The sequence below is a fragment of the Mauremys mutica genome, chromosome 2 (assembly GCF_020497125.1).
Source record: "Mauremys mutica isolate MM-2020 ecotype Southern chromosome 2, ASM2049712v1, whole genome shotgun sequence".
Classification (NCBI taxonomy): Eukaryota; Metazoa; Chordata; order Testudines; family Geoemydidae; genus Mauremys; species Mauremys mutica.
In genome coordinates this window covers 139,092,391-139,118,443 of record NC_059073.1, presented here as the reverse complement: position 1 = coordinate 139,118,443, position 26,053 = coordinate 139,092,391, and the positions used below count along the sequence as shown (strand labels likewise).

Genomic DNA, 26,053 nt, shown 5'->3' with positions numbered 1-26,053 from the left:
GTTATGATGGGCAGATATGTGCACCACGCTCTATTCTTCTCCTCTCCGTGGTGGCTCTGCTCTTACCCTAGGCTGACTGGAGTCATTTAGTGCAGGACTTGAAAGCTGCTCCTGGTTTCTCCTGTTGTGCTTGGTAGTAAAGCCTCTCATCAAGTAACTTGGGTAACTCTCTGAGTCCATTAGGAGCTCACTGCGATGACTTTGTGAAACCCTCTAATTCAAAAGAGAATTAGTCATTGGATCCCACAGCCTCTGTCTGTCCAACTCCTTCGTTCGGGGCACTTCATAGTCCTGATTCTTCTGTTTAGCTGAGCAGACAAGCAGAGGCCTAATATGGGAGATTCAAAATAAATGACATGCACCTGCACCTTTTGCTCACTGGCTTCTTTCATGAGATCTCTCAAAGCTGCTCTTTGCTGAGGATGCCCTTTGAGAGGTGGACAAAGCAGTCTCCTGTCCATGCATTCTGGATGCTTTGAAGTAGACTGGTACAGGGCCTGGTGTTTGGAGCTGCAGAGGAGACAGACATAAGCTGGTACAAAAGATCTGAATAGGCACCTATGTGCTTTCTTCCTGAATAAGAGAATGTCTCGGTACATTGTACCTATCCAGTTTATTCAGGGCCTTTCCCTACAGAGGCAGTGTGTCATAATCTAGTGCACTGAGTGTAGTATGGAACTGAGAGTTGGAACTCCTGGGTTCTAATCATAGCTCTGCCACTGACTCACTGTGTGATGATGGGCAAGTCACTTAATCTCCCAGTGCCTCCCTTTTATCTATCTACCAAATAGGGAGAGTAATACCTGCTTCACTGAAGTGCTGAGGCTTTGTGTAACTATTCAGGAAAGCAGGGCTTTCATTCTTAACATGCCATTAGATTCCTTAATGAGGGTAATAACCTAATGTTCACAATCTTAACTCACTCATCTTCAGCTTCTAGATACTACCATGACTGATGCTATGTAAATACCTAAAATGTGCAATAGCAAGTCACTATCCTATTATTGACCTCAGGATTCTACAGTGTTCGTCTGGCTTCAGCGAGTTATGGAACAGAATAGCTTTGTATAAGGATTCTAATCTTATCGTGGTCCACTGCTCTGGTACCTAATAAGGCCTGAAGCTGGTATTTATGCTCCCCTTAGTTTTATGTGAGGACAATACCTTCAGTTTTGAGACCTATTCAGTAAGTGCCCAGCTATTACATGTGTGTATTTCAATGTCTGTATCATTTGCAACACCTCCCTGTGTCTTTACGGGCATGTAAGTGGATCTGGTCTTCTGGAGATTTTTAAGTGATCTATAGAAACATTAGTCTTTAGAAATGTATACAACTAGCAAGAAAGCTCAACACACACACACAGCACTACTGGTGTTGAATTAACTAAAATAATATCCCATAAGGCTTCTGTTTCTAACAGTCATTTACACCATTCCTAAATGAGTTTTGATCAATATATTTTAATGGTGAATTTTTTTCCAAATGGGAAAATATTCATATTATTTTTAATACAGTTGAGCCTACCAGGGGTCAGGACCCTTTTGTGCTAGGTGCTGCACAAACATTGGAAGAAATTAAGGGTTTACAATCTAGGTTAATCGACTCATTCATTTGTTGCATCTGGTCAAACGCATTGGTGCACGTTGCGGGAGGGCAGGACAATAGGCTGAGATTTTCAAAGGAGCCAAACAGAGCTGGATGCTCAAATCCTATGATAATTCAGCCTTGGGGATTGTCTGCACAGGACAATTGACCAGATTAGCTATTGCAGAATAAATTATTCTGAAATAGCTCCTGAGGTAGACTCTTGCTCTAGAATGAGTACCTTTTTTTTCTGATTTAGCTTAAACTGCTTCAGAAAAAGGCACTCTTATCCCAGAATAAGAGTTTGCACAGGGGGTGGGGTGATATTCCAGAATAGCTATTGTGGAATAGCTTGTTCTGCAATAGCTGTCTTGGTCAATTTCCCCATGTAGACATGCCCTTAATGCTAGCAGAATGGACAATGTTACTCACCATCTCATCTTAGTTATCATCAACCAGCAGGGGTCTGTAGTCCTCACAGGAGACTCTTAAGGAGGGGGACTTGAAGAAGGGCAAGGGCGTGGCTTTACAAAATGTTGGGGTCAGATTGTGCTGGCAGCAGGAGGGAAAGCACTGAGAGATTGATCTCTCCACGCTCCCAGATCGTTAGCAGACTATGGGCCAAATTCAGTAGTGTTGGTGTAAGCTAATTGATGAAACAGGTGTAAAAGTGGCAAAGTAGCTTCCTTGGCACCAATTTCACAGTCAGTGGCTGTGCAAACAGAGGGCAATTGTGATTACTTTGAGGTGCACAGTGAAGAGGGTATTCTAGTGAGGCCACATGTCCACTTCTTGGAAGGTTTATTATTAGCCATAATGTTACTCGAACAGCGTTCTGCATCCGTAGTTGCAGGATAAATTACTGCACAGAGCTCGCCTTTGCTAATATTCTGGAAGGCAGCCCAGGTTTATATCATGCAGGATGTCTTATAGCAAGTACAGTTTTTTTCCCCCTCACATCTGTTCTCTGCAACCTTTTCTACTTGGAGTAATGCTGAGCATAGCAATTGCCACTCAGTGTCCTCCAACATCATCAAATGCAAGGAGTTATCTCAATGTAATATTGCTGCTATTTTGGACTCGTATTTCACCTTTCATCTGGAGATGTTAAATCACATTTCTGGGGTGCATTAGTCCAATTTCACAGATGGGGAAAACTGAGGCCCAGAATGACTGTGACATGGCCCAGGTCATACAGCAATTGAGTGGCAAAGCCAGGAATAGAACCCAGGTGTCCTGATTCTCTGTCCCCCACTCTAACCACCGATAGCATTTCTTAGTGCCCATATAGGAGCAATCCATCCATCCCATTAATGCTGTAACCCATTCATTTTCCCTTTGAAAACTACCTTACAGTATGTGATGCAATGGCACATTACTCCTGCTGCTGAGACATTACCTTGTAGAAACTGTTTGATGCAAATAATCTTAGCTTTAAAGCATTCACCGTGGCAATAACCTTCGCACAAAGGATGTGTTCTAAAGCCAACAAAGCTAGGCTGATGTTAGAAAATAACTATTGCTTGAGAATGTCAACATTTGGCGATGACTGTCCCTTGCTATTACTTTTAAAGTCAGGATGCAGCTCAAAATGCTTTTGGTGTGCAGTTGCTGACTGACTGACAGACAGTTGGTGGCGCTAATACGCTGCATGGCTTGCAGTGCCTGCTGGAAGTTGTAGTGCTTTCAGTTTGCTGCAGATTCATTATTACAGTACAGGTAATAAGTGATAGGGGGATCAGGGGAAATAACTCTGTGTAGGTCACAAACAGAAAGCCTCCCCTGTAACTAGCCGTTCTGTGAAGCAGAACACAGTTGTTCATTCATTAAAGATTAAATATTGCTAGCAATTATTTATATTACACTAGGGCCTAGGAACGCTCAGCTAAAATCAGTCCCTGTTTGTTCTGCTGTGGCATAGTAAGAGACAGTCCCTGCCCTGAGAGTTTACAATCTAAATGGAAGAGAGAGACAAGGGAAGGGTGGTTATCCCCATTTTACTGATGAGGAGTGGAGGCACATAGAGATCAAGTGATTTGCCCAAGGTCTTGCAGGGAGTCTATAGCAGAGCTGGGAATGGAATCCCAATCCCCTGAATCCCAGTCTAGTGCCTTAACCACTTCTCTATTTCCTTAAATGGTGTTTAGTTTCTCCTACGCATCTGAACAGAGAACGATGAGTTCACACAGGAGTCTAGCCACTCTGTCATATTCACTATGCTAAGTGCGATAGCCAAGGGCAAGGCAAGCACTGTATCCATCTCTGGGATGCCAGACAAAGTAACATTGAAGGCAAAACAGTCTTGTGCTTGATTCGTCCCACACCGTGAGCCCAAAGGCTAAGCAAATAAACCTTCCTCCCACAAGGTGTCTCCATTCCTTCAGGAGCGTAAAAGGTTTCAGATGACTTTATCATTCAGGCATCGACTCACATTTCCCTGATGTGAACCAGTCCAGCAAATAAAACCCTGTAAGGGAGAGAGCCTATGGAAACATGATACAGCTCACAGGATATACAAGCATCCTTCCTTGTCGGGGAATGATACTGCTGGAGTCCACGTTTTGAGGGATGAGTGAGTGGGAGAGATCAAAATTTGGTCATGGCTTTTATCTGACTATCATTGTCCTTTGAGCAAACCCTCTGAAGCTGAGCACAGGTCTCAACTTTATGTTAATAGCACTAAAGTCTTGTTACTTTTAACAGTTTAACTCCATCAGTGTCCTTTTCAATATACACCGGCAAGTAGGAAGCTATTCAGTTTACTCACGGATTAAATCCCTGCTAAGCGATTCCTTTTGTATGAAATCACTAAATAGCGAGCAGCCTGTTTTATTATTAAAGAAGTCATTTATTATATTTTATGTGGTATTGAGAATATAGTGGCCACAAGGTGGTACCATTGCACAGGCAAATGGTGCACACAGTGCCTTGGTGGTGGATTACACAAGATGTAAATTTCAGATTGAGGTATCCTAGCCACCGCAGCTGTGGGGAGAGGAGGGATGGAACATCAAAAGTTGAATAGTTTATAGCACAACTAGCCAAGGGTGTTCAATCCCATTGTATCACTTCCTTTACATAAGTACTCCTTAAAATTTTGAGTTTCCACTGTCTTTATTTAATTACAAATGTAGCCCCCCTACTGAACAAAAACAGCCTCACAAGGCTCTTGCAATTCATTATAGGTGACTTGTGGATAGGGCATAGGGCTGGGAATCAGGAGATGTGGGTTCAGTTCCTGGCTCTGCCACAGACTCTCAGTGTGATTTTGTGCAAGTCACCTAATCTCTACAGACACAATCCCAATATGCAAAATGGGGTTATAATTATATTCTCTTCTCCAATCCCTTGTCTTGTCTTCTTAGATGTGAGCTTGTGTGTACGACACCTGGCACAATGGGGTGCCTGTCTCAGTTGTGCTGTTTGTGCATTGCCGTAATTACTTTGAAATCCTTGTCGGGAAGTTGCTATAATGTTTCAAAGCTTTATTGATCAAATAAAATGAGGCCTATACAGATTAGGAGGTCAGTGGGAAGTCACTGGAGTTCTGTGCAAGCACAGGGATTCGCCAGCAGGGATCCCGTAACACGATTGGAGTCGTATTTGACTTGGCCCTTGCCCTTAACCAGGCTGGTTCCAACTCTTAATGCTTCTGCTTACATAATGTTTCAAAGATTTGGCCTTTTTCTGTCATCCAGACTGTTGAGCTCTTAATCAGGCCTTCATCTCCTATCTCGACTGCTGCGATCTCCTTCTGTGGCCTTGTTGCCTGCTTCAGTGACCTCTCTCATGCCCACCTGCAGCACTGCTGCCAGGATCATCTCCCTGGTTCCTCGCTCCCACCGCATCACCCTCCTTTTTACATCTCTCTGTAGCTCTGCCCCACCTCCATCACATCAAACATAAGCTCCTTGTCTTTGCCTTTCAGGCCTTTCATGATTAGCCCTGCCCTGTCTGTCAGATCGACTAGCTTTCTCAGCCAGTGATGGAAGCCTCAATCCCACCTCTCCCTCAAGCCCCCACGCCCTTTCTTCCAGGCCATCTGTATGTCTGAGGTAACACGCACCATCAGCGTTCATAACGTTGCCATTCAAATTCCTCCTTAAAACTCACCTCTGCTATGAAGTCACTTGATGTCTTTAAATCAAGATGGGGTGTCTTTGCCTAAAAGAGATGCTCTAGCCCAATCAGAAATGAGGCGCTTTGTGAAGGAACCACTGGCTTGTGTTATACCGGAGGTCAGGCTAGATGATCAGAATGGTCCCTTCTTGTATGGCCTTTGTAATGGCCTTAAGATGTATGACTATGCAAATAATGCTTCGAAATCCCTCCCATCTACCATTGGTCAGTCAAATGATGAGCAGTGACTTCTGCTTTTCTACTAAACCATACTGCATTTATTGTTAACTTGTAAAAATGTCTCTTCCAACCCAGGCCCCACCCCATTCATCTGCTTCGTCTCTCTGTCGCATCCAGTCTGACAGTTTGTCCCTGATCCAAAAAGTTCAGAGATTTCTTTGTCTGCACAGTACCTAGCACAACAAGGCCCTGATTCTTGACTGCGGTTCACAGGCACTATTGTAGTGTTCAATATAAGGATGACCAGCCAGACCATCTTAAGGACTTTGCTAGAGACTGATCAGGGTGGTGCTCAACCTGCAAGGCGGCTATGTCCAGATCTGCCTTGATGATGATATGCATTGTAAAGTCAGGGAGTGGAAGCCTAAAGCCTGGTCTACACGGGGGGGAGGGGGGGAGGGGAGGGATCAATCTAAGTTACACAACTTCAGCTACGTGAATAGATCTATTCTATTAGATCTACTCACTGTGGTGTTTTCACCACGGTGAGTCAACTGCTGCCACTCCCCCGTCGACTCCGCCTGCGCCTCTCGCTGAGCTGGAGTACAGGAGTCGACGGGAGAGTGCTCGGGGGTCAATTTATCGTGTCTAGACTAGACGCAATAAATCGACCCTCACTGGATTGGCGGGCAGCGAGTGTAGACATACCCTAAGTCCTTAGCTGTCATTGAAGTCAGAGGCAAAACTTCCATAGCAGTTCTAAGACCCTAGCACTCTATCAGCTGTACTTACATGGACAACTAAATCTAAGGCCCTGTCTATACTTAAATGGTTTGCAAGTCTAGCTATACAGTCTAGCTACACCAGTAAACCTTCCTGGCAATTGTGCTTTTTCCAGTGAAGCTTATTTAGGGAACTGGTATAAGTTATACAAGGCAAAAGGACTCTGCTGTTGGTATAACTGCATTGACACTAGGGCTTTTGCTGTCAGCAAAATAAACCCCAAAACACCATCACTAACATTATTATGTCAGGAAAACTTTTAAGTGTAGACTTGGCCTAAGGAACTGATGGGAAAATAAAAGTTTGTGCAGGCACAGAAACACAACAAATAATAAAGTGCAAAAATGGAAAATTTTGACTTTGAAATAACACTGTAAAATTAGCTCAGGGAGGGATAGCTCAGTGGTTTGAGCGTTGGTCTGTTAAACCCAGTGTTGTGAGTTCAATCCTTGAGGGGGCCATTTAGGGATCTGGGGCAAAAATCTGTCTGGAGATTGGTCCTGCTCTGAGCAGGGGGTTGGACTAGATGATCTCTTGAGGTCCCTTCCAACCCTGGTATTCTATGACACTTCTCTATTTTAAAGTTTTAGCTCTCGTGGCAAATCACACATACATAATTTTATATATTATATATGTGCATATGTTCATGTATACTGTACACATGATAAAAACATTGCGAGTATGGTCAAGATTCAAAGACCAGGTACAAGATTAGAACTCAAGAGTCCTGGCTCCCACTCCTGTGCTCTGTGCTGCTTCTCCACTAAAATATATCATCCCCCCCCCAAGCCTCAAATACAGACAGAGGGGCCAGTGAGGTGCCTGCTAGGTCATATTTTTTGCAAAAGAATAGCTGGTTTAAGATGTAACCATCAACATTTGATGAGTTCCCAGAGTGACATAGTGGCCAAAAGAGAGAATGTGATCATGAGATGCATAAAAAGGGGAATCTCTGTAGGATTCTGTAATCAAGTAGGAATAGAGAGGTTATTTTACCTCTGTCTTTGGCAGTGCTGTGACCGCTGCTGGAGTCCTGTGTCCAGTTCTGGTGCCAACAATTCAAGAAGGATGTTGATAAATTGGAGAGGGGTTAGAGAAGAGCCACGAGAATCACTGAAGGATTATAAAACATACCTTAGAGTGTTAAATTCAAGGAGCTCAATCTATTTACTGTAGGTTAATAAAGAGAAGGTTAAGGGGTGACCTTGATTACAGTCTGTAAGTTCCTACATAGGGAACACATATTTAATCGTGCTCTTCAATCTAGCAAAAATAGATACTACACAATCCAATGGTTGGAAGTAAAAGCTAGACAAACTCAGACTAGAAATAGTGTGTAAATTTTTAATGGTGAGAGTCATTAACCACTGGAACAATTTACCAAGGGTTGTGGTGGATTCTCCATCACTGACAATTTTTTAAATCAAGACTGGATGTTCTTCTGAAAGATGTGCTGTAGGAATTATTCTGAGGCAGTTCTATGGCCTGTGTTATACCGGAGGTCAGACTGGATAATCACAATGTTCCTGTCTGGTCTTGGACTATATGAACAAGGGAAGTGCAAATGGGATCTGTTTAGAGCAAGACAACCTTCACTCAAAATATTGGTTAAATATATTCATTTTGATTTACAGGTGTATCCAAATATCGCTGTGGAACACAGCGAGTCCCTGATCTCACCTGAGCCTCTAAAGCTGCTGTAACAAAACAATGCAGGTAATGAGTTAATGCCAATGTGTGATGTCCCAACCTAGGCCCCGTGGTTCTGCTGTTTTATGGTACTTGTGTTTTGGTGGCTGGGAGCTACGAATTTCTTACCCGGTTACTCTTAGGTTTATATATTAAAACCCAATGGCAGGTGTAAAATACAGATCTTCTCCTCTCCAGTCTTCATGTGGTTCATTGAGATATAATAGGTTTTCTCTCAGCTTCTCACTGGAAACCAGTTGGGCCATGTAATTACTTAATGGACAGTGATCCCGGCAATCCGTAGGAACTGCTGGGCTGGCTTTTGCAGTTGGCCAAGAGCAAAAGCAAAGTCTGAAGCTGTTTGATGCCTGCAAAGGCCTTTTATTGCCTGTAGACTCTGTCACCATGAACATTATTCGTGTTCTAGAAGGGGGAGAATGAGCTGCCATAAACCATCTTGTAAAATGTGCCTCCCCTCCTCGGCTGGGCTGCCAAACAGCACCGGCTTGTGGTCATTCAGGGCCCTGCCCAGCTCCCTTTATATGTGGCCGACCCAAGGCCACTCAGCACAGCAGACTGCATGTGGGCCACTTAAAGTCCTCAAATCAAGGCAAGGCTTGTCCTGCTAGCTGGTGATGCCCAAACTGTATTTGCCTTGACACCACTAGGAGAAAACGCAGCCTGGTAGCAGGACCCTGAAGGGGTGATCCCTCTCCCATGGGCATCAATGGCCGGACTTCAACGGGAGCAGGACTGAGTCCTGGCTGACCAGCTGTCTTGACCTGTCATGGATTCAAGAGTGTCTAGGACTGACAGCCACTAGGCTGCAACACTGCAGGCCGTGGTGCTCTTTCAAATTTGTCTTGCCAGCCTAGGCCTTAGTTCACCAATTGGGGGGCGACGGGGCAATGCAACAGTGGGTTTAGTGCAAGGGGGTCTGCTGTGAGAATTTAGGCCTACTGCTGTCACGGCATCTCCAGTAATTTCTTACTCCCCGCTCCCACTGGCGCATGAAGGGTGGGGCAGGCCCTCACCCTACCATGGGGCTGGCCCAGAGATTTGTGGATTCACAGGATTGATTCAGATGCGGGGACTTCGCTACACTATGCCTGATGCGATGCCATCGACTATGGTCACTCTCGCTGGTGCAACAGTTCTCGGTTCACTCTGCATGTTGGATGATGACTGGCTCTTCCCCCCCTCCCCCGTATATTGGGTATTCAGAGAGTGCCATGCACCCAGTGGAGATGACAATAAATGGGGGAAAGTTTTAAAAATGAGAATTACCAAAGGCTGGCCTTTAAAAGCTAGATAGCAGGGTCTCATGCACTGGTTCTCAACCAGGGTTCTGGTAGGTCCCAAGCAGGTTTCCGGGGGTCCACCAAGGACCAGGCTTCAGCCCTGGGTGGCAAGGCTCGGGCTTGAAGCCCAAGCCTGAGCCCCACCACCTCCATCACTCACCTCAATGAACCACCCAGCCTTTCTGGGTTGGGGGAGCACAACCAAAAATTGCAGCATCACTGCAGAAGAGAGATCTCCCCCTGCCATCAGAAGGGGCTGCCTCACACACATTGACTCCATGAGCAGGCAGCAGCTAGCCAAGGAGATGCACCACTGCTCTTCCCTGCTACATCAGCACTTCAGAGAGCAGGGCCAAAAGGAAAGCAGAAATCTGGGGGGAGGGGGAGGACATATGACTCTGTGTGCCCCCTCGCCTGCATGTATCACCTCTGGTTGGGGTCTGCAGGTTTGTCTATTTAAGTTTAGGGGTTCCTGGGTAGTGTTTAAAAAAAAAAAGTTGAGAACCACTGGGCGGCTAGGACATGGGACTTGGAGTCAAGAGACCTACCTTCTGACCTGCATCTTGACCTTGGCCAAATCACTTCACCTATCTGTGGTCCTGTTTCTCTTCCCACCCTTTGTCTGTTTTGTCTATTTCAACTGTAAGCAATTCAGGGCCACTACTGTCTCTGTCAGGTGAGTACAACACGTTACACAATGGGGCTCTGATCTCAGTTGGAGCCCCAAGGCGCTGCTGTCATATACAAATGAATATTAATAAAGAGATGAGTTGGATTATTGCAGGGGCGGCTCTAGAAAATAGGCTGCCCCAAGCAGCCGTGCGCAGCGCCGCCCCTTCCCCGGTCCCGCGGCGGGTCCCCTCTTCCCGCGGCACCTGTTGAGCTCCCGCAGGCATGCCTGCGGCAGGTCAACCGGAGCCCGGGATCAGCGGACCTGCCGCAGGCGTGCCTGCGGGAGCTCAGCCGGAGCCGCGGGAAGAGGGGACCCGCCGCAGTCATGCCTGCGGCAGGTCCGCTCCTCCCGGGCTCCGGTTGACCTGCCGCAGGCACGCCTGCGGGAGCTCAGCCGGAGCCAAATGCCGCCCCCCAGGGAAAGGGCCGCCCCACGCGCCTGCTTGGCGCGCTGGGGTCTAGAGCCGGCCCTGGATTATTGTCACTGGTGGGCTAACGATTGAGCACACAATGATTGAGAGCTAAAACATTGTACTCCTTTTGTGTCCCTGTCCTCCCATCTGCTGGCTTGTTTCACCCATCTAGGCCTTGCTTTCTGGAGCATAAGTTTGTGCAGCACCTAATACAGTGGAGGTGTCATCTGACTGAGGTGTATAGATGTTAATAATTATTTGTGTTGCGGTAGTGCCAAAATGGGCAAGTTGTTTCCAAGCATGGCTGAAGAAACAGTCTCTGAGCTGAAGGGCTTGCATTCGAATGCATCTAAACTCTGTCCTGGTTGTCCAGATGCCACAGTGTTGGGCCTGCTAGTAAGGCAGATATAGACTGATAAACTCAGGTGAAACCAGATGTGAATATGGTCTTCTTAGCATGCTCTCCAACCATATCTCCAGGATTGACCACGCTGGCTGGGCTGCAGCCTGTGGATTATCTGTAGGGGCAGGGAAGGAAATGTATCCTACACATGATGCCATGTGCTTTGATGTATTCTGCTGTTCAGATGCTCTGATTTGAACACAGCCTCTTGAAAACAGTGTAGGGGTCCAACTTCCTTGAAGCAAAGGGATACACATTGACCACAGGATTGCTCCTCTGCTCAGTGTCCTCCTTTTAAGCCCCTTGGGCCTGACCCTGCTAACCCTTTCTTGCTCTCATTGAAGTGGATGGGGCAATTCTGGGAAGGAAGGGTTTGCTGTTTGTGTGTAGCTAAATAATTTCTTTCTTTAAGAGAGAGAAAATACCTTTTCATCTCAGGCATGCTTTGAATGGGCCAAATTCTCCTCTGTCACATGGTTGCTTTGTTCCATTCCACTGGTGCCAGGTGGGTCAGGAGCTCGCCTAGCCTGCCATGGAAGGATCACCCCAGTAGAGGGATCCTATGACGGCACACAGCCAATGTAGTAGCTCCTATGCCAGCCTTTTGCTTACCCCAGCATAGGCCACATGGCCAGGGGAAATGATTCTTGACTACTGTAATTGCTCATTGGGGCTGTTGGCAGCTAGCGTAGTTTAGAGCAGCCCTAAGGCTGCTCTGACTTACACTGGGGGACCAGCCCATTGCATCGCCAGGATATGATCAGGTGAACACAAAGACAGCTAAAAGCCACCTTTGCACCCCACCTTTGCTGTGTTTTTCTCTGCAGTCCTTTGCTACAGCTAAGATTCTAGCTCAATTTTTGTAGTTCGTCAGCTTTAAAGTGATGCTATTAACAGTTTTTGGAGCGCACCCCTTTTCTCCATGGTGTGACCTGATTTTTTTTTAAAATAATTATTATTCATTCCTTTTTTAAAAAAGTGACAGGGATTTTTTGCTCCCCTACTGATGTCTTTGGAATAAGCCCAGGAACACCACCACCAAACATTCTCAGGCCCACCTCCTCCTACCCCTTCCACGCCCCTCCCAGACACTCAGCTTTCTTGGTGCCTCTGCCTCAGGAATTTCAGCTTTGCTGATGCTGCTGTTGGTCATGGAATGCCCGGGAAGCACGCACATGTGGACTTATCCCCAATGTTATGCACAGACAAAAGTGCAACTGACCATCAGTAAAAGAGAGTAACCCTCAGTGCACAAAATGTTGCCAAACGCACAAAGCTGACAAACAGAACCATTTTTTCCTTTAATCTTTCTGTTGCATAACACAATAATGAGTGCAACATTTAATGGGCACAGTCAAGGACACAGAAAAACAACAGAACCATTTAAGTGTGTGTCAAATTTAAAGTGTCTGAGGTTTTTTTTCATTAAAGATCAACACTTAAACAGAGCAATATAAAACCTGGGCGAGTGTTAAACCCTAATTGAATATCACAAGAGATATAAAGACCTGTGAGGTTCTTCCCTCATCCCCCAATAATCTGTAGGCAAAATTAGACTCTACTGAACGTAAATAGTTAATAAATAATTGAAAATACCCTCTTACGAACAAACTGTGCTGGGGAATTGTAAAAGAATTAGGTACCCAAATGCCATTGCAATTCACTGGGAATCCTGAGCTTGCAAAGACTTACACACATGCATAATGGTATGCACTGTGAGTAGTCCCATTGCAATCAGTGACGCCTGAGGCAGGGACAGTCTTTTGGTTCTGTTTGTACAGCACCTAGCACAATGGGGTCCTGGTCCATGATTAGGGCTTCTGGGTGCTAGGGTCATGCAAATAATAACACAATGCGTCAGGTGAAGCACAGGTATAAGCTTTTGCAGGATCGGGGCCTGGGTGTCTAGTCCTCTCTAGCTCCTTTGAAAACCCCAGCCTACATAAAGCAGAACTCCACTCAGCTTCCCTTAAATTAGGCATTTTAATAGCCCTGTATAAATAAAAAAAACTGAAAATGGTTTTATACAGCTTTTCTGATTCATATTATTTTCACATACTGTAGGGAGGAACTGAGAAGTGTCTTTTCCATTCTGGAAAAGCTTTTGTTACTGCATATGGACTTTCAGCCTCCTACTGATTGCGTGGGAGGTGTAACATAGGAACTGCCAGATTGGATCAGATCTGTGGTTCGTCTAGTCCTGTATTCTGTCTCTGAGAGTGGCCAGCACCAGAGGAAGGCATTAGAAGACTCACAATAGGCAGAAATAGGATAATTTCCCCCAGTCCTCCCCTCACACATTAGGCATTCTCCTAAGCCCTATTATTTATATGTATTGTGGTAGCACTTAGGAGCCTGGTCATGGAGCCTGGACCGCACGGTGTTAGGAGCTGTATGAACACAGAGCAAAAAACAGTGGTCCTTAAAAAAGCTTATCTAAATCCCTAATAGTTAGAAATTGGCATAAGCCGTGAAGCATGAGATTTAATCTCTCTTCCAAAATGTTAGCATTAACAGTTATAATTCTTGAATATTCTTGTTATCCATATGAATGTCCAGTATATTTAGGATGTTGTATAGGTGTTGGAAAAATCAGTTACGTACACAGTGGGCCCGGTCCTGAGCTAGTGTCACTCCAATGACTTCATACAACATACGCCAGCTGAGGATTTTGCTAGTGAATGTGTTTGTGTTGCTCAGGAAGGTTTTTAAGTTGGTACAAGGCTGATGTGTATTGCAGAAAGAATGGTCCGCTGAGTCGAGGAAAGAGGTTTCTATGGTTAATGCATATATTAGGTCTAAATCCTGTCCTTGGCTCGGCCAGAGACTTGCTGTATGACCTTTCTGTGCCTCAGTTTCCCCACCAGTCAAATTGGGATGATACTTCCTGACCTCATAGGTGTGTGGTTAGAGTAAGTTTAATATTTGAAGTACTCAGATACTCAAAATACCACAGAGAAACCAATATATAAATACATAAAAATAAGCAAGAGAACTCTATCATTAAGTTTATATTGAGCCCTCCTTAACTCAACATGGGTGTGATCCAAATCTCATTGAAGTCAATGGGAGTCTTTCCAGTGACTTCCTGGGCTTTGAACCAAGCGGCATAACTATCTGTAAATCTCTTTTTTTTGTACTGAACTTTTGGATTCAATCTAAGGATGGAAGTTATTGGAAAGTTTTGAGCCAGGTCTACTCATTCAAGTGACACACAAGTGAAAATAAATGCATATACATTTTCTGCCTTGAAAAGGCTCTAGTACATGCATACCTGAAATGGGACTGCAGATTTTTCCAGGTGGCTAGTCCTCAGTGAAAGCTGATCTCCAGATCAATTACAAATAAAATAGTTGTGATAAATGCATTTTTGCCCAGGCATGGTATGCAGCTACCACCAATTTTGGATTTATAGGAGTATGAAACAACAAATGTTATTTTACAATATTAATTATTAAACATCAATAGTAATTAGTTTACACAGGTGTGTGTTTTGTGCTCTGTTTGCCTGTGGAATTTCCTGCCTTAAGTTTTTAGACTACGCTATGTAGAATTCTACAGCAGCCCAAGAAACTGAGAGAGAGAAATATTCTTTTCTTAAAGAAAAGTATGTGTATTGAAAAACAAAAACTAAGGTTCCTGTTTAGCAACGTACTTAAGCATGAGCTTTAAGTGGGAGAGTTGTCCTTTCTCTTCAATGATACTCTCAAGCTCTTAAAGGTAGGCAGGTGTTTAACTACATTGCTGAATCAGGATCTCAATCAGGAAATAGAAATAATTCATTTGGGAAGGTCAATTTAGGCCCTGATCCTACAAACACTTAAACACATGCTTACACATGTGAGTTGTTCCATTAACTTCAGCAGATCTACTTAATTTAAGCATGTTCATAAATGTGTTTGCAGGATTGGGGCCATAGGAAGTCTTTTGGGTTATTAGTGGGGTTATGAATTGTATATGTTAATGCAGAACGAGTCCAATTCCGCCCTCAGATTTGTCTGCACAAATTCAGTTGGTGCGAATTTAGCATCTGCCAGCAAAAACTGGATCAAGTGTGTATTCAGTGTGGGTGAATTAAAAGGGCTCTGACAAATTTGGATTTCCTGATTTGGGGTGTTTTAAAATGTCTTTATACAAAGATATATATTGAAAAATGTTCTCAACAGCCTTCTATAAACTGGAAAATAAGAAGATCCCAGCACAAATATACATCCACCTAAAATATTTTTCCTGAATGTGCTTGTTGCTTCAACATTTCATGTGGTTAGAAAAACAAACTCCAGCAATAAGACTCTTCAAATCTGCATTATAAAATAAAATAGAACATACACTCCCCATGGTAAAATATTATTCACTAATGTGTTCCAAAAACCATGCTAGGCAAAAGGCAGTAAAAGTATCTTTTTAAAAAAAAGTTGAATATAAAACCTAACAGATGTGTTTTTCTGTTCTGTGAAAAAGCACCTACTTATTGAAATATATGGGAAACTCGAAAGAGTTTCTGAGGGATACAGTATTTTCTCTCTTTGGGGAAGGATGTGGGGAGCAGACGTTTTTGCATGTTGACTTAATAATTTGTAAGTTTCCAAACGTTCTGTTGATCAGTGCTTATAAATGTGTAAGTTGCAGTGATCAGTGGATTCTTTGAAACTTACACGTTTCATAAACAATGATCAGTGTGGATCTGCCTATAGTAAATAGTGCCTTTATGATACAAGAGGGAAGGGGGCGGGGGGAGAGAGACCAGGTGTAGCTTAAGATTTTGTAGCTATAGACCCACGTTTCTGGTTATTTCGTAATGGTGTGTGTGTGTGTGTGTGTGTGTGTGTGTGTGTGTGGGGAGTCAATCATTTTATACTTAGTGGTGTTTTCCCCCCACAATCACATGAGTGAGCATCCTTTTAAAATAACCTTTATGGTAAATATATACAAATATTGGTTTGTAACAAGTATAATCGAAAGGGCTTGATTTAACTGTGTCTTGCTTTATACTTTGAATCACAGCTGAGGGCTGTATTCCCTTTCGTATCTGTCAGTTGCATACAAGTGAATTGCATTAAACCCTCTGTTCTGAAATATTTTGTGTTACTCCCACCCCTCCAGCGACCCTTGTCCTTACGATTTTATTTCAGTTAAATCGAGGGTCTTTATAAATCAGGAATATAGTAGATGCATATCAGCTGGAATAACATTTATTACCCAGATCTGTGCTGAGGACTTTCAGATTGTTTTCCATTGGAGAAGTTAAAAGCGCATAGCCTATCGGAGCTTTTCCTAGCGATCTTTCTGTCACAAACTACAACGTGAAAGTAAACCATTTGTTTACCCTTATCGTCTTCTCTGGTTTTTGAAAGACTTTCTTCTGTTGTACACTTGAGAAACAAATGCATGGTAATGCAGTTCTGATTGGTGGGTATGCGCACGCATATATAAGGTAATAATCATCTAGTTTCCAGGTGCTTGAAAACTGTCTTTAAGCAGATCGTAACAGCGGTCTATTTTATTTATTTATTTGAGAGACGGAAGGTGTAACTCCAGCACACTCCGTTCATTTCAGCAGGAGTGACTCCGGATTCAGACCAATGTAAACCGGGTTTAATTTGGATTTGTGCCTTTCAATGCATCAGTTTGCTTAGGCGAGTCAATTTCACACACTAGTGAAAGGACAATGCTATCTAATAACACGTGAAAACTAAAGAGAATGCACCGTTTAAAAACACGGCTTAGCCAAAAAAACACAGGATATGACATACAGAAAACAAATCTGCGACTTTGCTCCGCGCTGACATTGATGGTTTAAAAATCTGTAGTTTGTAATCATTGAATCATCTGCTCCATTGTCTTTACCGCTTCCCAAGGAACCCCTTACAAAGGGTTAGTAGAAGGGGCATTGTCTCATTCCTTGTAGGTGTGCATTTGCTTTAGGTGTAGCGTAAGACAAGTTGGTCCTCGTTCATTTTCCAAACACTAGTGATGTGTGTGTGTGTGTAGGGGAGGGGGGGGAATAGTATTTTTAAAGAGATCTAAAAAATCTGGTCGAATATTTAATATATCGGAGCGGAAATCTTTAACGTATCCGGTCTTTTAAGTGTTTAGTCAGGAACCTATTAGTAGTCAGCTGTTAGAAGCAATGTACTGTGTCCGTTTATAATAAAGAAGAGCACATGACATTGACCATGCCAGGATGTCCTCACCTGTTTTGATCCCGAAATGTGGGTGGAGGCGAGGGAGAGATTGCGCTTGAGGCAGAAGGCAATAACCCCAAATAATTACACTTTTTTAAAAAAGAAGAAAAGCGTTATCAAGAATCCGAGCGGTTTAAAGAAGATCTCGAAATGACACCTATTGAAAAGGCGGCTTGGACCACAGAGTTAAGGAAGCGTAACAGAACTGGCTGCGTACTAAATCGTGGAGTCTACTTCTGTTTGCTTTGGGAGGCTGAATTGGGGCAGAGTCGCTCCAGATCCTTCTTGTTGCTAAACTCCATAGCTCATTGTCTCGCTTTGTATCCCTTGGGCTGCTCTTTCAAACTACTGGTTATCTGCTGTGAAGCCTCATGCTCCAATTGCCAACCCTAAACGGCCCTTACCAAACTGTTTAGTTTTAAATGCGCTTTTATGTTCTTGCAGGAAGACAAAAAAGAGGCTTCCTTCCACTTTCAAGGCATCCTTTAGCAAGTCGTGTTTTTAAAGGGTGCATTCTCTTTAGTTTTCACATGTTATTAGATGGCATTGTCCTTTCACTAGTGTGTGAAATTGACTCGCCTAAGCAAACTGATGCATTAAGAGGCACAAATCTAAATTAAACCCGGTTTACATGGGTCTGAATCCGGAGTCACTCCAGCTGAAATGAACGGCGATGTCCTGGAGTTACATCAGGGGAATTAGCTGATTTTGGCTCAAACGGTATTAAACCCAGGCACTTGCTGTTGGAATGGGAGCTGGAAGGAACACTTCCATTAAGTATTAAAAACCCATCGTCCTGTCCTTTTAGAAGGGAAAAAAACCCCTCGGTGGAAGTAAATGATCTAAACTGTAGAGGAAGGGAGACCCTAAAATAAATGGCCCCTCTTCTAAAGCGGGGTGGAATTGGTTTGAGTCCATGCACGCCAGTTGGCTTGGATTATCTCACAGCGCCACCGCAAACCTGTCATGCCTCTCTGAAGAGAGCACAAAGATTTCAGGGCGGCTGCGATCCTCCCTCCTGCCGCCCCAAGTTGTACCCGCAGACAGACTGTTAACTTGGCATTGGAAGGGATGGGGGAAGGGGACCCTACGTGGGTGGGTGGGCAGTTCTGGGGAAATATTGAGCGGGGGGAGGGATCCGTTCATTTGTTCCTGAAGTGCCAAATTTTGGTGGCAGCTGTTGGGGGCAAAGAGGGTGCCCCTCCCCTGACCTGAGTCGGTGCCCTCTGACCCTGCTATGAATCCTTAAAAGCCAGACTCCCCTCGGGGACTGTGGCACACGATTCCCTATTGTCTTGAAACCTGGCACGTTTACCCCTGGGTCAGAGCTCGCTCTCCCTCACCCACTCAGCGAGACAGTGGAGTTTCCACCAAGATTTTGCAACCGATTAGACTTTATTGGATAAGCATCTTAAGGGAGCCTGGTCTGATATATTTTTAACACATTAGAAGGACAGCAATCGGCTCTATCACTTGGAGCAGGGAGCGCCAATTATTTGAAAGCCTTTTCTCCTTGTTAATACACCATCCAGGGTCAGAACAAGTGGGATTTTTTTCCAATCCCAGCTGTAGGAATACGTTCAGGGGCAAGTTAAATTATATATTACAGTGCCAGTGATACAAATAAAATGCAAATAAATCGTTCTTAACGCAGGAAATACACTTAAGATTCAGTGGGCGAAGGTAACTTTCCTGTTACGTATAGATCACCCACTATCGTCTGTAAATCTAGTTTGAATACTCTTGATTTCTTTCTTTGATTATTTAAATGATCTCGACTCATTTCAGAAACAAACAGTGCTTTTCACAGTTGAGAAATTGTATCAAAAGATACTATTATTACACATCACATGAATGCTTATTTATACAATATATTGTTGTTAACCACAGAACGTAAGCATGGCCATACTGGGCCGGACCAAAGGTCCATGCAGCTGAGTATCCTGTCTTCCCACAGTGGGCAATACCAGGTGCTTCAGAGGGAATGAACAGAACTGATTGTTGTTCTTTAAAAAAAAAAAAGTCAGCCTTTCCTTTTGCTAAACTGACAAATCACTCGATGCATATTTATCAATTCAGGGGGAAAGAAAGGTTAGTGTGGTAAATATCTTTGAACAGAGATCGCGTGGAGATTTATAGTTCATCTAATACCATGTATGTCATGCATGTAGACAGAATAATTTAGAGTCCCCTCTTCGCCGCCCCCTACCATCGTGTGTGAATGAAATATACATTTTTCGGATGAAAAGATTTAAATATATTTTTAAATCAACTTTTATAATCATCTAACACTTAGTAGAAAGGCAGGCATTTAAAATGCAACTAACCGTGGTCCCTTTTTTGAATTTAATCAACTAGGTTTGAGACTGAAAAGAAATTTTTATTTCTCCTCCTAAACATAAAGCAGGTTAAAGAGAGGGGCTCTAAATAATGAGGCGAGGAAATCCATGCACTGTCCCTTTAACTATGGAACATCTGATTCCTTCATCTGGCAGATGGTCTTTGAGCACAGATTTGCATTCATTGTCTTGAAATCTGTTTTCGCGTTGGTGTTATATAGATTTCAGGGGAAGATCTATGCACAGATCAGAATACAAAAGGGCCATGAAGAAAATAACGCCAAGCCAAAAAGATTTTTTTTTTTGTAAAGTAGGAACCACTCTCTGGTTTATGGATGAAAATAGCTATGTCATTTCAGCGGCTACATTTTTTGCCTAGATGCAACGCAATAAAAAGTTTTAAGGGACGATTTCAGAGCTCTGGTATAGTGTTAAATTTTGGGTGCATTTTATGGATTGGATATGTGTGGATCTCTCTCTTTCTCCCTCGCTGACGCGCACAATCTGTCACCAACCCGTTATAGAGAGCACCTTCTAATGCCCCCTAATATTTGGATTAGCTCCTATGTAGTTTCCGCTGAAACTCTTTCTAACGATGATCCTAAAAGAATAGCAATAAGACATTCCAGATTTTCAAAAAAGGATGTTTGTTTTATTGTTTATGGTTACAAAACTCATCATCTGATGGCAGGGACACATACTATAAGTCTCCTAGAATTTTTTCTCTTGTTTAGAATAACAAGATAATACCCTAGACTGAGTGGGTTCCACCTGAGGTTAACACACTGAAAGCGAAGTAATTTTGGTAAGGAACTTATTCAACAATCGGAAAAAGTCTGATTACTGTTGCTTTTCCCATTGGCAATTGTTGGTAGCCCGGAGCTGGAGTTATTAGTGTATATCAGCTTTATAATTCTCTGCAATCCTCCAATCGGGTGACTCTATGCAAATAGAGTCCCCTAATATGGAAATATGCTCCGCCCCCTTCCTAGTATGTTTTCTCCCTATGCTGTAACCCATTGATGGTGACTAGCTTGGGGAAGCATCCTGGCTTCCGCAGTTCGGTGTGTAATCAGACTCTTGCGCTCCATTTCTTCCTTTCTTTCACGATTTATCGCGATTTTTTTTTTGGATTAGGCAGCAATCAGTTCCCTCTTCCCGGTGTCTCTGAGAAACAGGTGATCCTGGTTAACAGCGGTCAGTGTTTGGATGCTGTTTCCTCGCCGGCGTTTGCAGGATGATAGGACCGGGCGAGCCTGAATGAGAGCATAACTTTACTTTGCAAGAGGAAAAACTTTCTATTTTGGGGGGAAGGCGTTTTCACCAAATCCCGTAGCGTCTAAAAGCAGAAGAAGTTGGTTTTAAAGCTGGACTTCTCCACTGGTTTTGGGATCTGTGTGTGCGTGTCAATTTCAAAGGCAGCTGCATTTTTTTTTTAAAGAAACGGTGGCCTGTTGGAATAGACTTCTTAAATGTTTGGGATTCAAGATACTTTAGGAAGAGGACCCATTCTGAAAGAGAAATCTCTCGCTTCTGAAATGGATTCCGTCAGGTCCTGGGTCAGAAATGTTGGGGTGGTGGATGCAAACGTAGCTGCACAAAGGTAATCGAGATTCGTGTTTTCCCGTTTGAAAGCTCCCTTTCCTCCCGCTGTTGATCAGACTCGCGACTGAGTTTACTTCCCCGCCCCAGTCAGGGAAAATTCAAGAGGGCAAAGCTGAAGCGAGGGACAAACACACAGAGGAAGTCAGAGAGCAGAGATTGGACGGGGATAGGGGGACATAGCAATGCAAGCGAACAGTAACTCTTTAGATCATTCTATGCCCGGACGTCTGACTAGGAATGTTCTTCCGGCTAAACGTAATGGCCATGCCTATTTTGATCCAAAATCACCTTGATTTCCTTGATCCCAAGGCATACTTTGTATAGCTAATGCCACCCTCCTCCCCAGTCAGGCTAGATGCACAGGGTTAGGCAGAAAGCAAGCCCAGCGTGGGTTTGAGTAACGAGGGAAAGGGGAGATACCTTTACCAAGATTTTGCAAAACTACCGGTCTCAGCGGTGCAGCAGAGAGCTCTTACGTGAATGATCTGAGTGGAGAAGTCCTTGACCCTACTTACCAACTCCTTGCGTTAGTCTTGTCAACTCAATTTAGATCTCAGTGCTGGCTGGAATATAAAACCTATACAACCGCAGAGGAGGATGCATTCTTGCTTCTGTTTAGGGGATAAGCTCTCTATTCCAAATATGGCCAATAAATACGCTCCAGTGCCGCGTAGTTACAGACTTCCTCTCCCTATTTTCTTCTCTTCTATTTCTCTTTTTATGAGGGAATGACAGGAACGAAGCCCTCCCTAAACAAAATATGTCCCCACGTTCCTCAGGTATCTCTTTAGACAGCCTTCGGGCACACGTGTGCGAAGGGGCTGAATCGGCCCGAGAAGAAAGTTGAGGATAGAGACACCTTTACTTGAGGAACATACAACCGCATTGCATATACGTTGGGCTAGGAACCAATATACAAATACAGCCCTATATGCCCTCACCTCCCCCATCTGATCTCTATGGAAGAGCTTTCAAGCAGCATGAGAGGAGATATCATAAGTTTGTTTTTTTAATGACTATTGATAGTTTAATTTATATGAGGAGGAAAAATACCTTGATGGGGAAAGCGAAAGTAAAACAAATGTTAGATGCACTGTAAGAAATCGCCAATTCACAAGGGCTAATTGATCGGTGTTCGCATTGGGACGTCACTAATTATTCCAGATGTTTTGTAAAAATACAGTGATCAAAGTTCTTATACTCAAGATGATAAAAATCAAACTATTAAGCTGGCCGGGGGAGGCGGGGAAAGAAGGGAAATTGTGTTGTTGCCCAGTCACATTGTACCCGTCCAGTTGGAGTTAGAAATAAAGGGAGATATCTGTAGCTTTCCAAAGAGTCAAATACTTTTCTCAGGTCTGTGAAGCAACAATATTAGGTGAATTCATTTCAGGAATTAAATCTGGAGAAAGCAGGAAAACTTCATAGCGATGCTGTAAGTGAGAAATCTTCTCCACCGTATCTGTCTTCTGTGCCTTCCATAAAAATCGACATAAAGAAAAGAGTGGAACCCATTCTGCTAAAAAAAACTAACTCCTAAGATTTAGAATGTCCATTGTATGAAAAGATCCCGAATAATTCAAACTCGGTAAACGCGCGGAAGAAATCACCGCATATTCTGTAGCATGTGTGACAGAAATCAGGCAACCGGTGTTTAAATTGCACGTAGTCAATCCACAAAACGGCACCGGGGAAGACCCACAGGTTGATTCAAATGGATCAGTGACTAAACGATATGAAATTGGTAGAAACTTCGCTGCCGAGAAAGGTAGGCATATTGCTTGAACCCAGTTGCCTTCCCATCTCAGTACAGACACCTAATTGGGAAGAGATTTTAAGAGCATTGACCTGGGCTAAAGGAAAAGTGAACTCAGTTGGAATTTTATCATTTTTCAGATCCTTTAGCATTTATATTCTACGTTTATTGTAGTATAGACACACCCCTTGCATTGTACCCAACAAATGAGTATGAAAGGGAAAAAGAAGATTGATCAGAGGAAATTATCAAATATTTCTCCGGTTTTGGAATAACTTATCTTGCAATCTTTCCTTTTAATATACAGGTTCTGTTAATTATTCTTCTCTACGGAGTGAAAATCAAGGCATAAGAGGGAAAATTATTTAATAAAGTTTCCAGACGCTAACATTTGGGAGAGAAAAGTTCTTCATTTGGCTGCCACCAAAATTCAAGCACTTTTATTTAATTTAATGTTTTAAATCGAAAGTGATGTGGGTGCACAAAGGTGGAGAGGAAAGCACCGAGATCAAAGTCATTGGTAACAATTGACTGTTAATAACCCAGTGTGCGACATAGACCAGGAGAATCCTACCCCCGCTCTAGAATAATTTTCTGTGCTGATTTTTTTGATTGCTATGCCACCTTTAATTCATCTGTTTCTCTCCCCTCCCTCCCCAATTCCATCTGTTTCCTCCACAGCGGAGTAGCTTTGTCCAGAGCCCACTTCGAAAAACAACCACCTTCCAACTTGAGGAAATCCAATTTCTTTCATTTTGTCCTGGCTCTCTACGACAGGCAGGGGCAGCCGGTGGAAATAGAGAGGACCGCCTTTGTGGACTTCGTAGAAAATGATAAAGTAAGGCCTGTCTCTTTTTTTCTTACCTCCCCAAATTTACCGTCCCCGCACACCCCTTCTAGTACCTGCCCTTGTAAAGTAGTGTCATTCTCAGCCACCCTTTCCATAACAAAACAACAATCCCTGGTTTTGTGTTCAGGGGTTAGGTAGCAGGACGAGGGCTTAGTCCCCTGTTCTCAACATGCTCGCCCCCTTTGCTGTAATTAACAAGGTTTGTCAATTTCTGCCAGCCCGGGAGATACAAGGGGAATTTCATACATCCGCTTAAAATAAAATAGAATACAATCACATAGGGGTCCAATACATTGTTGTATTTTTTTATTTTTATTATTTTTTTTTTTTTGCATATGCCGGGTCTGCCAGGTTTTATTAGTATCCTAATCGAGTTGGAAGAGCGGGTGATTTGTCCTATTACCTGCTAAGCCTGTTCTTTTCAGACTCCAAAGTCAATGGCTGGGTGTCAGAAACGTTTGCTCTTGAGTTTTAGATCCAGGCTTTAAGCGGTTAGAAACCTTCTTCCTTCCCTCCAAACTATGTTTGGTTTTAGTTTAGTTATGGGCAAGGACTTTTAATTATGAAGGACGACATGAATAATTGTCTTCTGATGAATTACAGTCCCAGTTCACCTGAGAGATTTCCCGGTAACCTAACCTTCAGGAAATAAATACCGATAATGACTTATTGTAAAACTATTTCATTATTTTGCACGTACAGTTTTGTTTTAAAAAATACCTGCCAGCGTCGATCTGCTCCATATTAGCTTGCTTAAAATGTGTAAATTCACCCGATAAGGGAAGAGCGTTTATGTTATAAAGTTGGGAGCTTTATAGCAAGTGGAAAAGTTTCTGCAATGCCACAGGAAGGGATGTCTGTCCTGGGTCACTGGGAAGGTTAATTTATCCCAATCAGCGGATCCACCTCTCAAAGATCTTTCTTGTCACATCCATTAGTGATTTGCAAGCGGGTTGCTTTTGTGCTCCAACAGCACCAAATAAATTCTGGGACGATATTTTTAAATCTCTTTCAGGAACAAGGCAATGAAAAGACCAATAACGGCACACACTACAAACTTCAACTCCTTTACAGCAATGGTAAGTCACAGGGTGGGAGAGAAGGGGGGGGGGTGGCAGGAAAGAAGCGGTTGGGAGGGAAGAACCCATGATAAAGTTTTAGACCTTGAAGAGATCGCTTCTATAAAATACATTGAAGTCCCTTTGTCTCCCTTTTGGAAGCAAAAATCCTCACTGTGGACAGTTGCTTTTCAGGTCTGGCCAACATGACACCCTTTTGTAAACCCACGCTTTGAAAAACATCACCCTTAGACTTTCAGATGATGCTTGATAGGAAGTAAAACGAAATAGAAAAGTTACAGGATGGCTTAGATAAGTAGGGGAAACAATCTCTGTAACTGTTGGATTTCCTATTTCTTCCCATTCTCTCTTTAGGTGTCAGAACTGAACAGGATCTGTTTGTTAGGCTCATCGATTCAGTCACTAAACAGGTGAGCTGAGGCCGGTTTTGTGTTGTACAGTCCCCACTCTTTCATTCCCCTCTCACCCTGGGCTTTATTTTCTCCTTCTGAGTGTCTGTATTGCATACCTTAATTTCCAGTGCATTAGTCTCTTCCTTCCCTCAGTGATCCCAGGATCACAACAATTTTTAAGTGACACTTGGTTATATGCATACTGCCTACCTTTGTGCAAAAAAAGGCTTTGAGGGTGGGAATTGCAAGCCATAGTGCTTTGCAGTTTTTAAAAACTGAATATTACAAGAAACAAACCAACAAACCAAAAACCTCCTCCATATATTAATTTCCCTAATTTTCATAGCCCATCACTTATGAAGGACAGAACAAGAATCCAGAAATGTGCAGAGTTCTGCTTACTCATGAAGTCATGTGCAGGTAAGACAATTTTATTGGTGGCATAGGATTTATTCAGTTAATAAGTTTAGCTTCCAAAGATACTAAAAGGGGTTTTCCCTATAAGTTGTAGATATTAGGAGTTTTGTTTTTGTGCAGGGGACACTCTTCCAAAAGAATAATTTCTCTTTGCCTGGATACGACGTTTGGTTTGTGTTACATACCCATTTATTTAGTACTACAGATTTGGAAACCCTGCCTAAGATCTGAACTGCACTATTCTATTTTGCACTGGGTTTGGACAACAAAATGAAAGGGCCCAGA

At 43.3% G+C, this 26,053-nt stretch overlaps 1 protein-coding gene across 3 annotated transcripts in view; it reads left to right on the top strand.

Moving 5' to 3' along the window:
• The first annotated feature begins 16,523 nt into the window (after nucleotides 1–16,523).
• Nucleotides 16,524–26,053, top strand: part of EBF2 (EBF transcription factor 2) — a 178,799-nt gene continuing 169,269 nt past the window's right edge. The window contains exons 1-5 of one of the 3 annotated variants that reach the window (XM_045004698.1): nucleotides 16,524–16,579; nucleotides 23,712–23,868; nucleotides 24,896–24,959; nucleotides 25,314–25,369; nucleotides 25,698–25,771. In XM_045004698.1, the coding sequence (XP_044860633.1) occupies nucleotides 16,530–16,579; nucleotides 23,712–23,868; nucleotides 24,896–24,959; nucleotides 25,314–25,369; nucleotides 25,698–25,771 (401 nt within the window). In that variant the 5' untranslated portion in view covers nucleotides 16,524–16,529. Of the gene's footprint in view, nucleotides 16,580–20,748; nucleotides 21,273–23,711; nucleotides 23,869–24,895; nucleotides 24,960–25,313; nucleotides 25,370–25,697; nucleotides 25,772–26,053 lie in introns of those variants that run through there. The other 2 variants (XM_045004697.1, XM_045004696.1) reach the window with 2 other exon arrangements.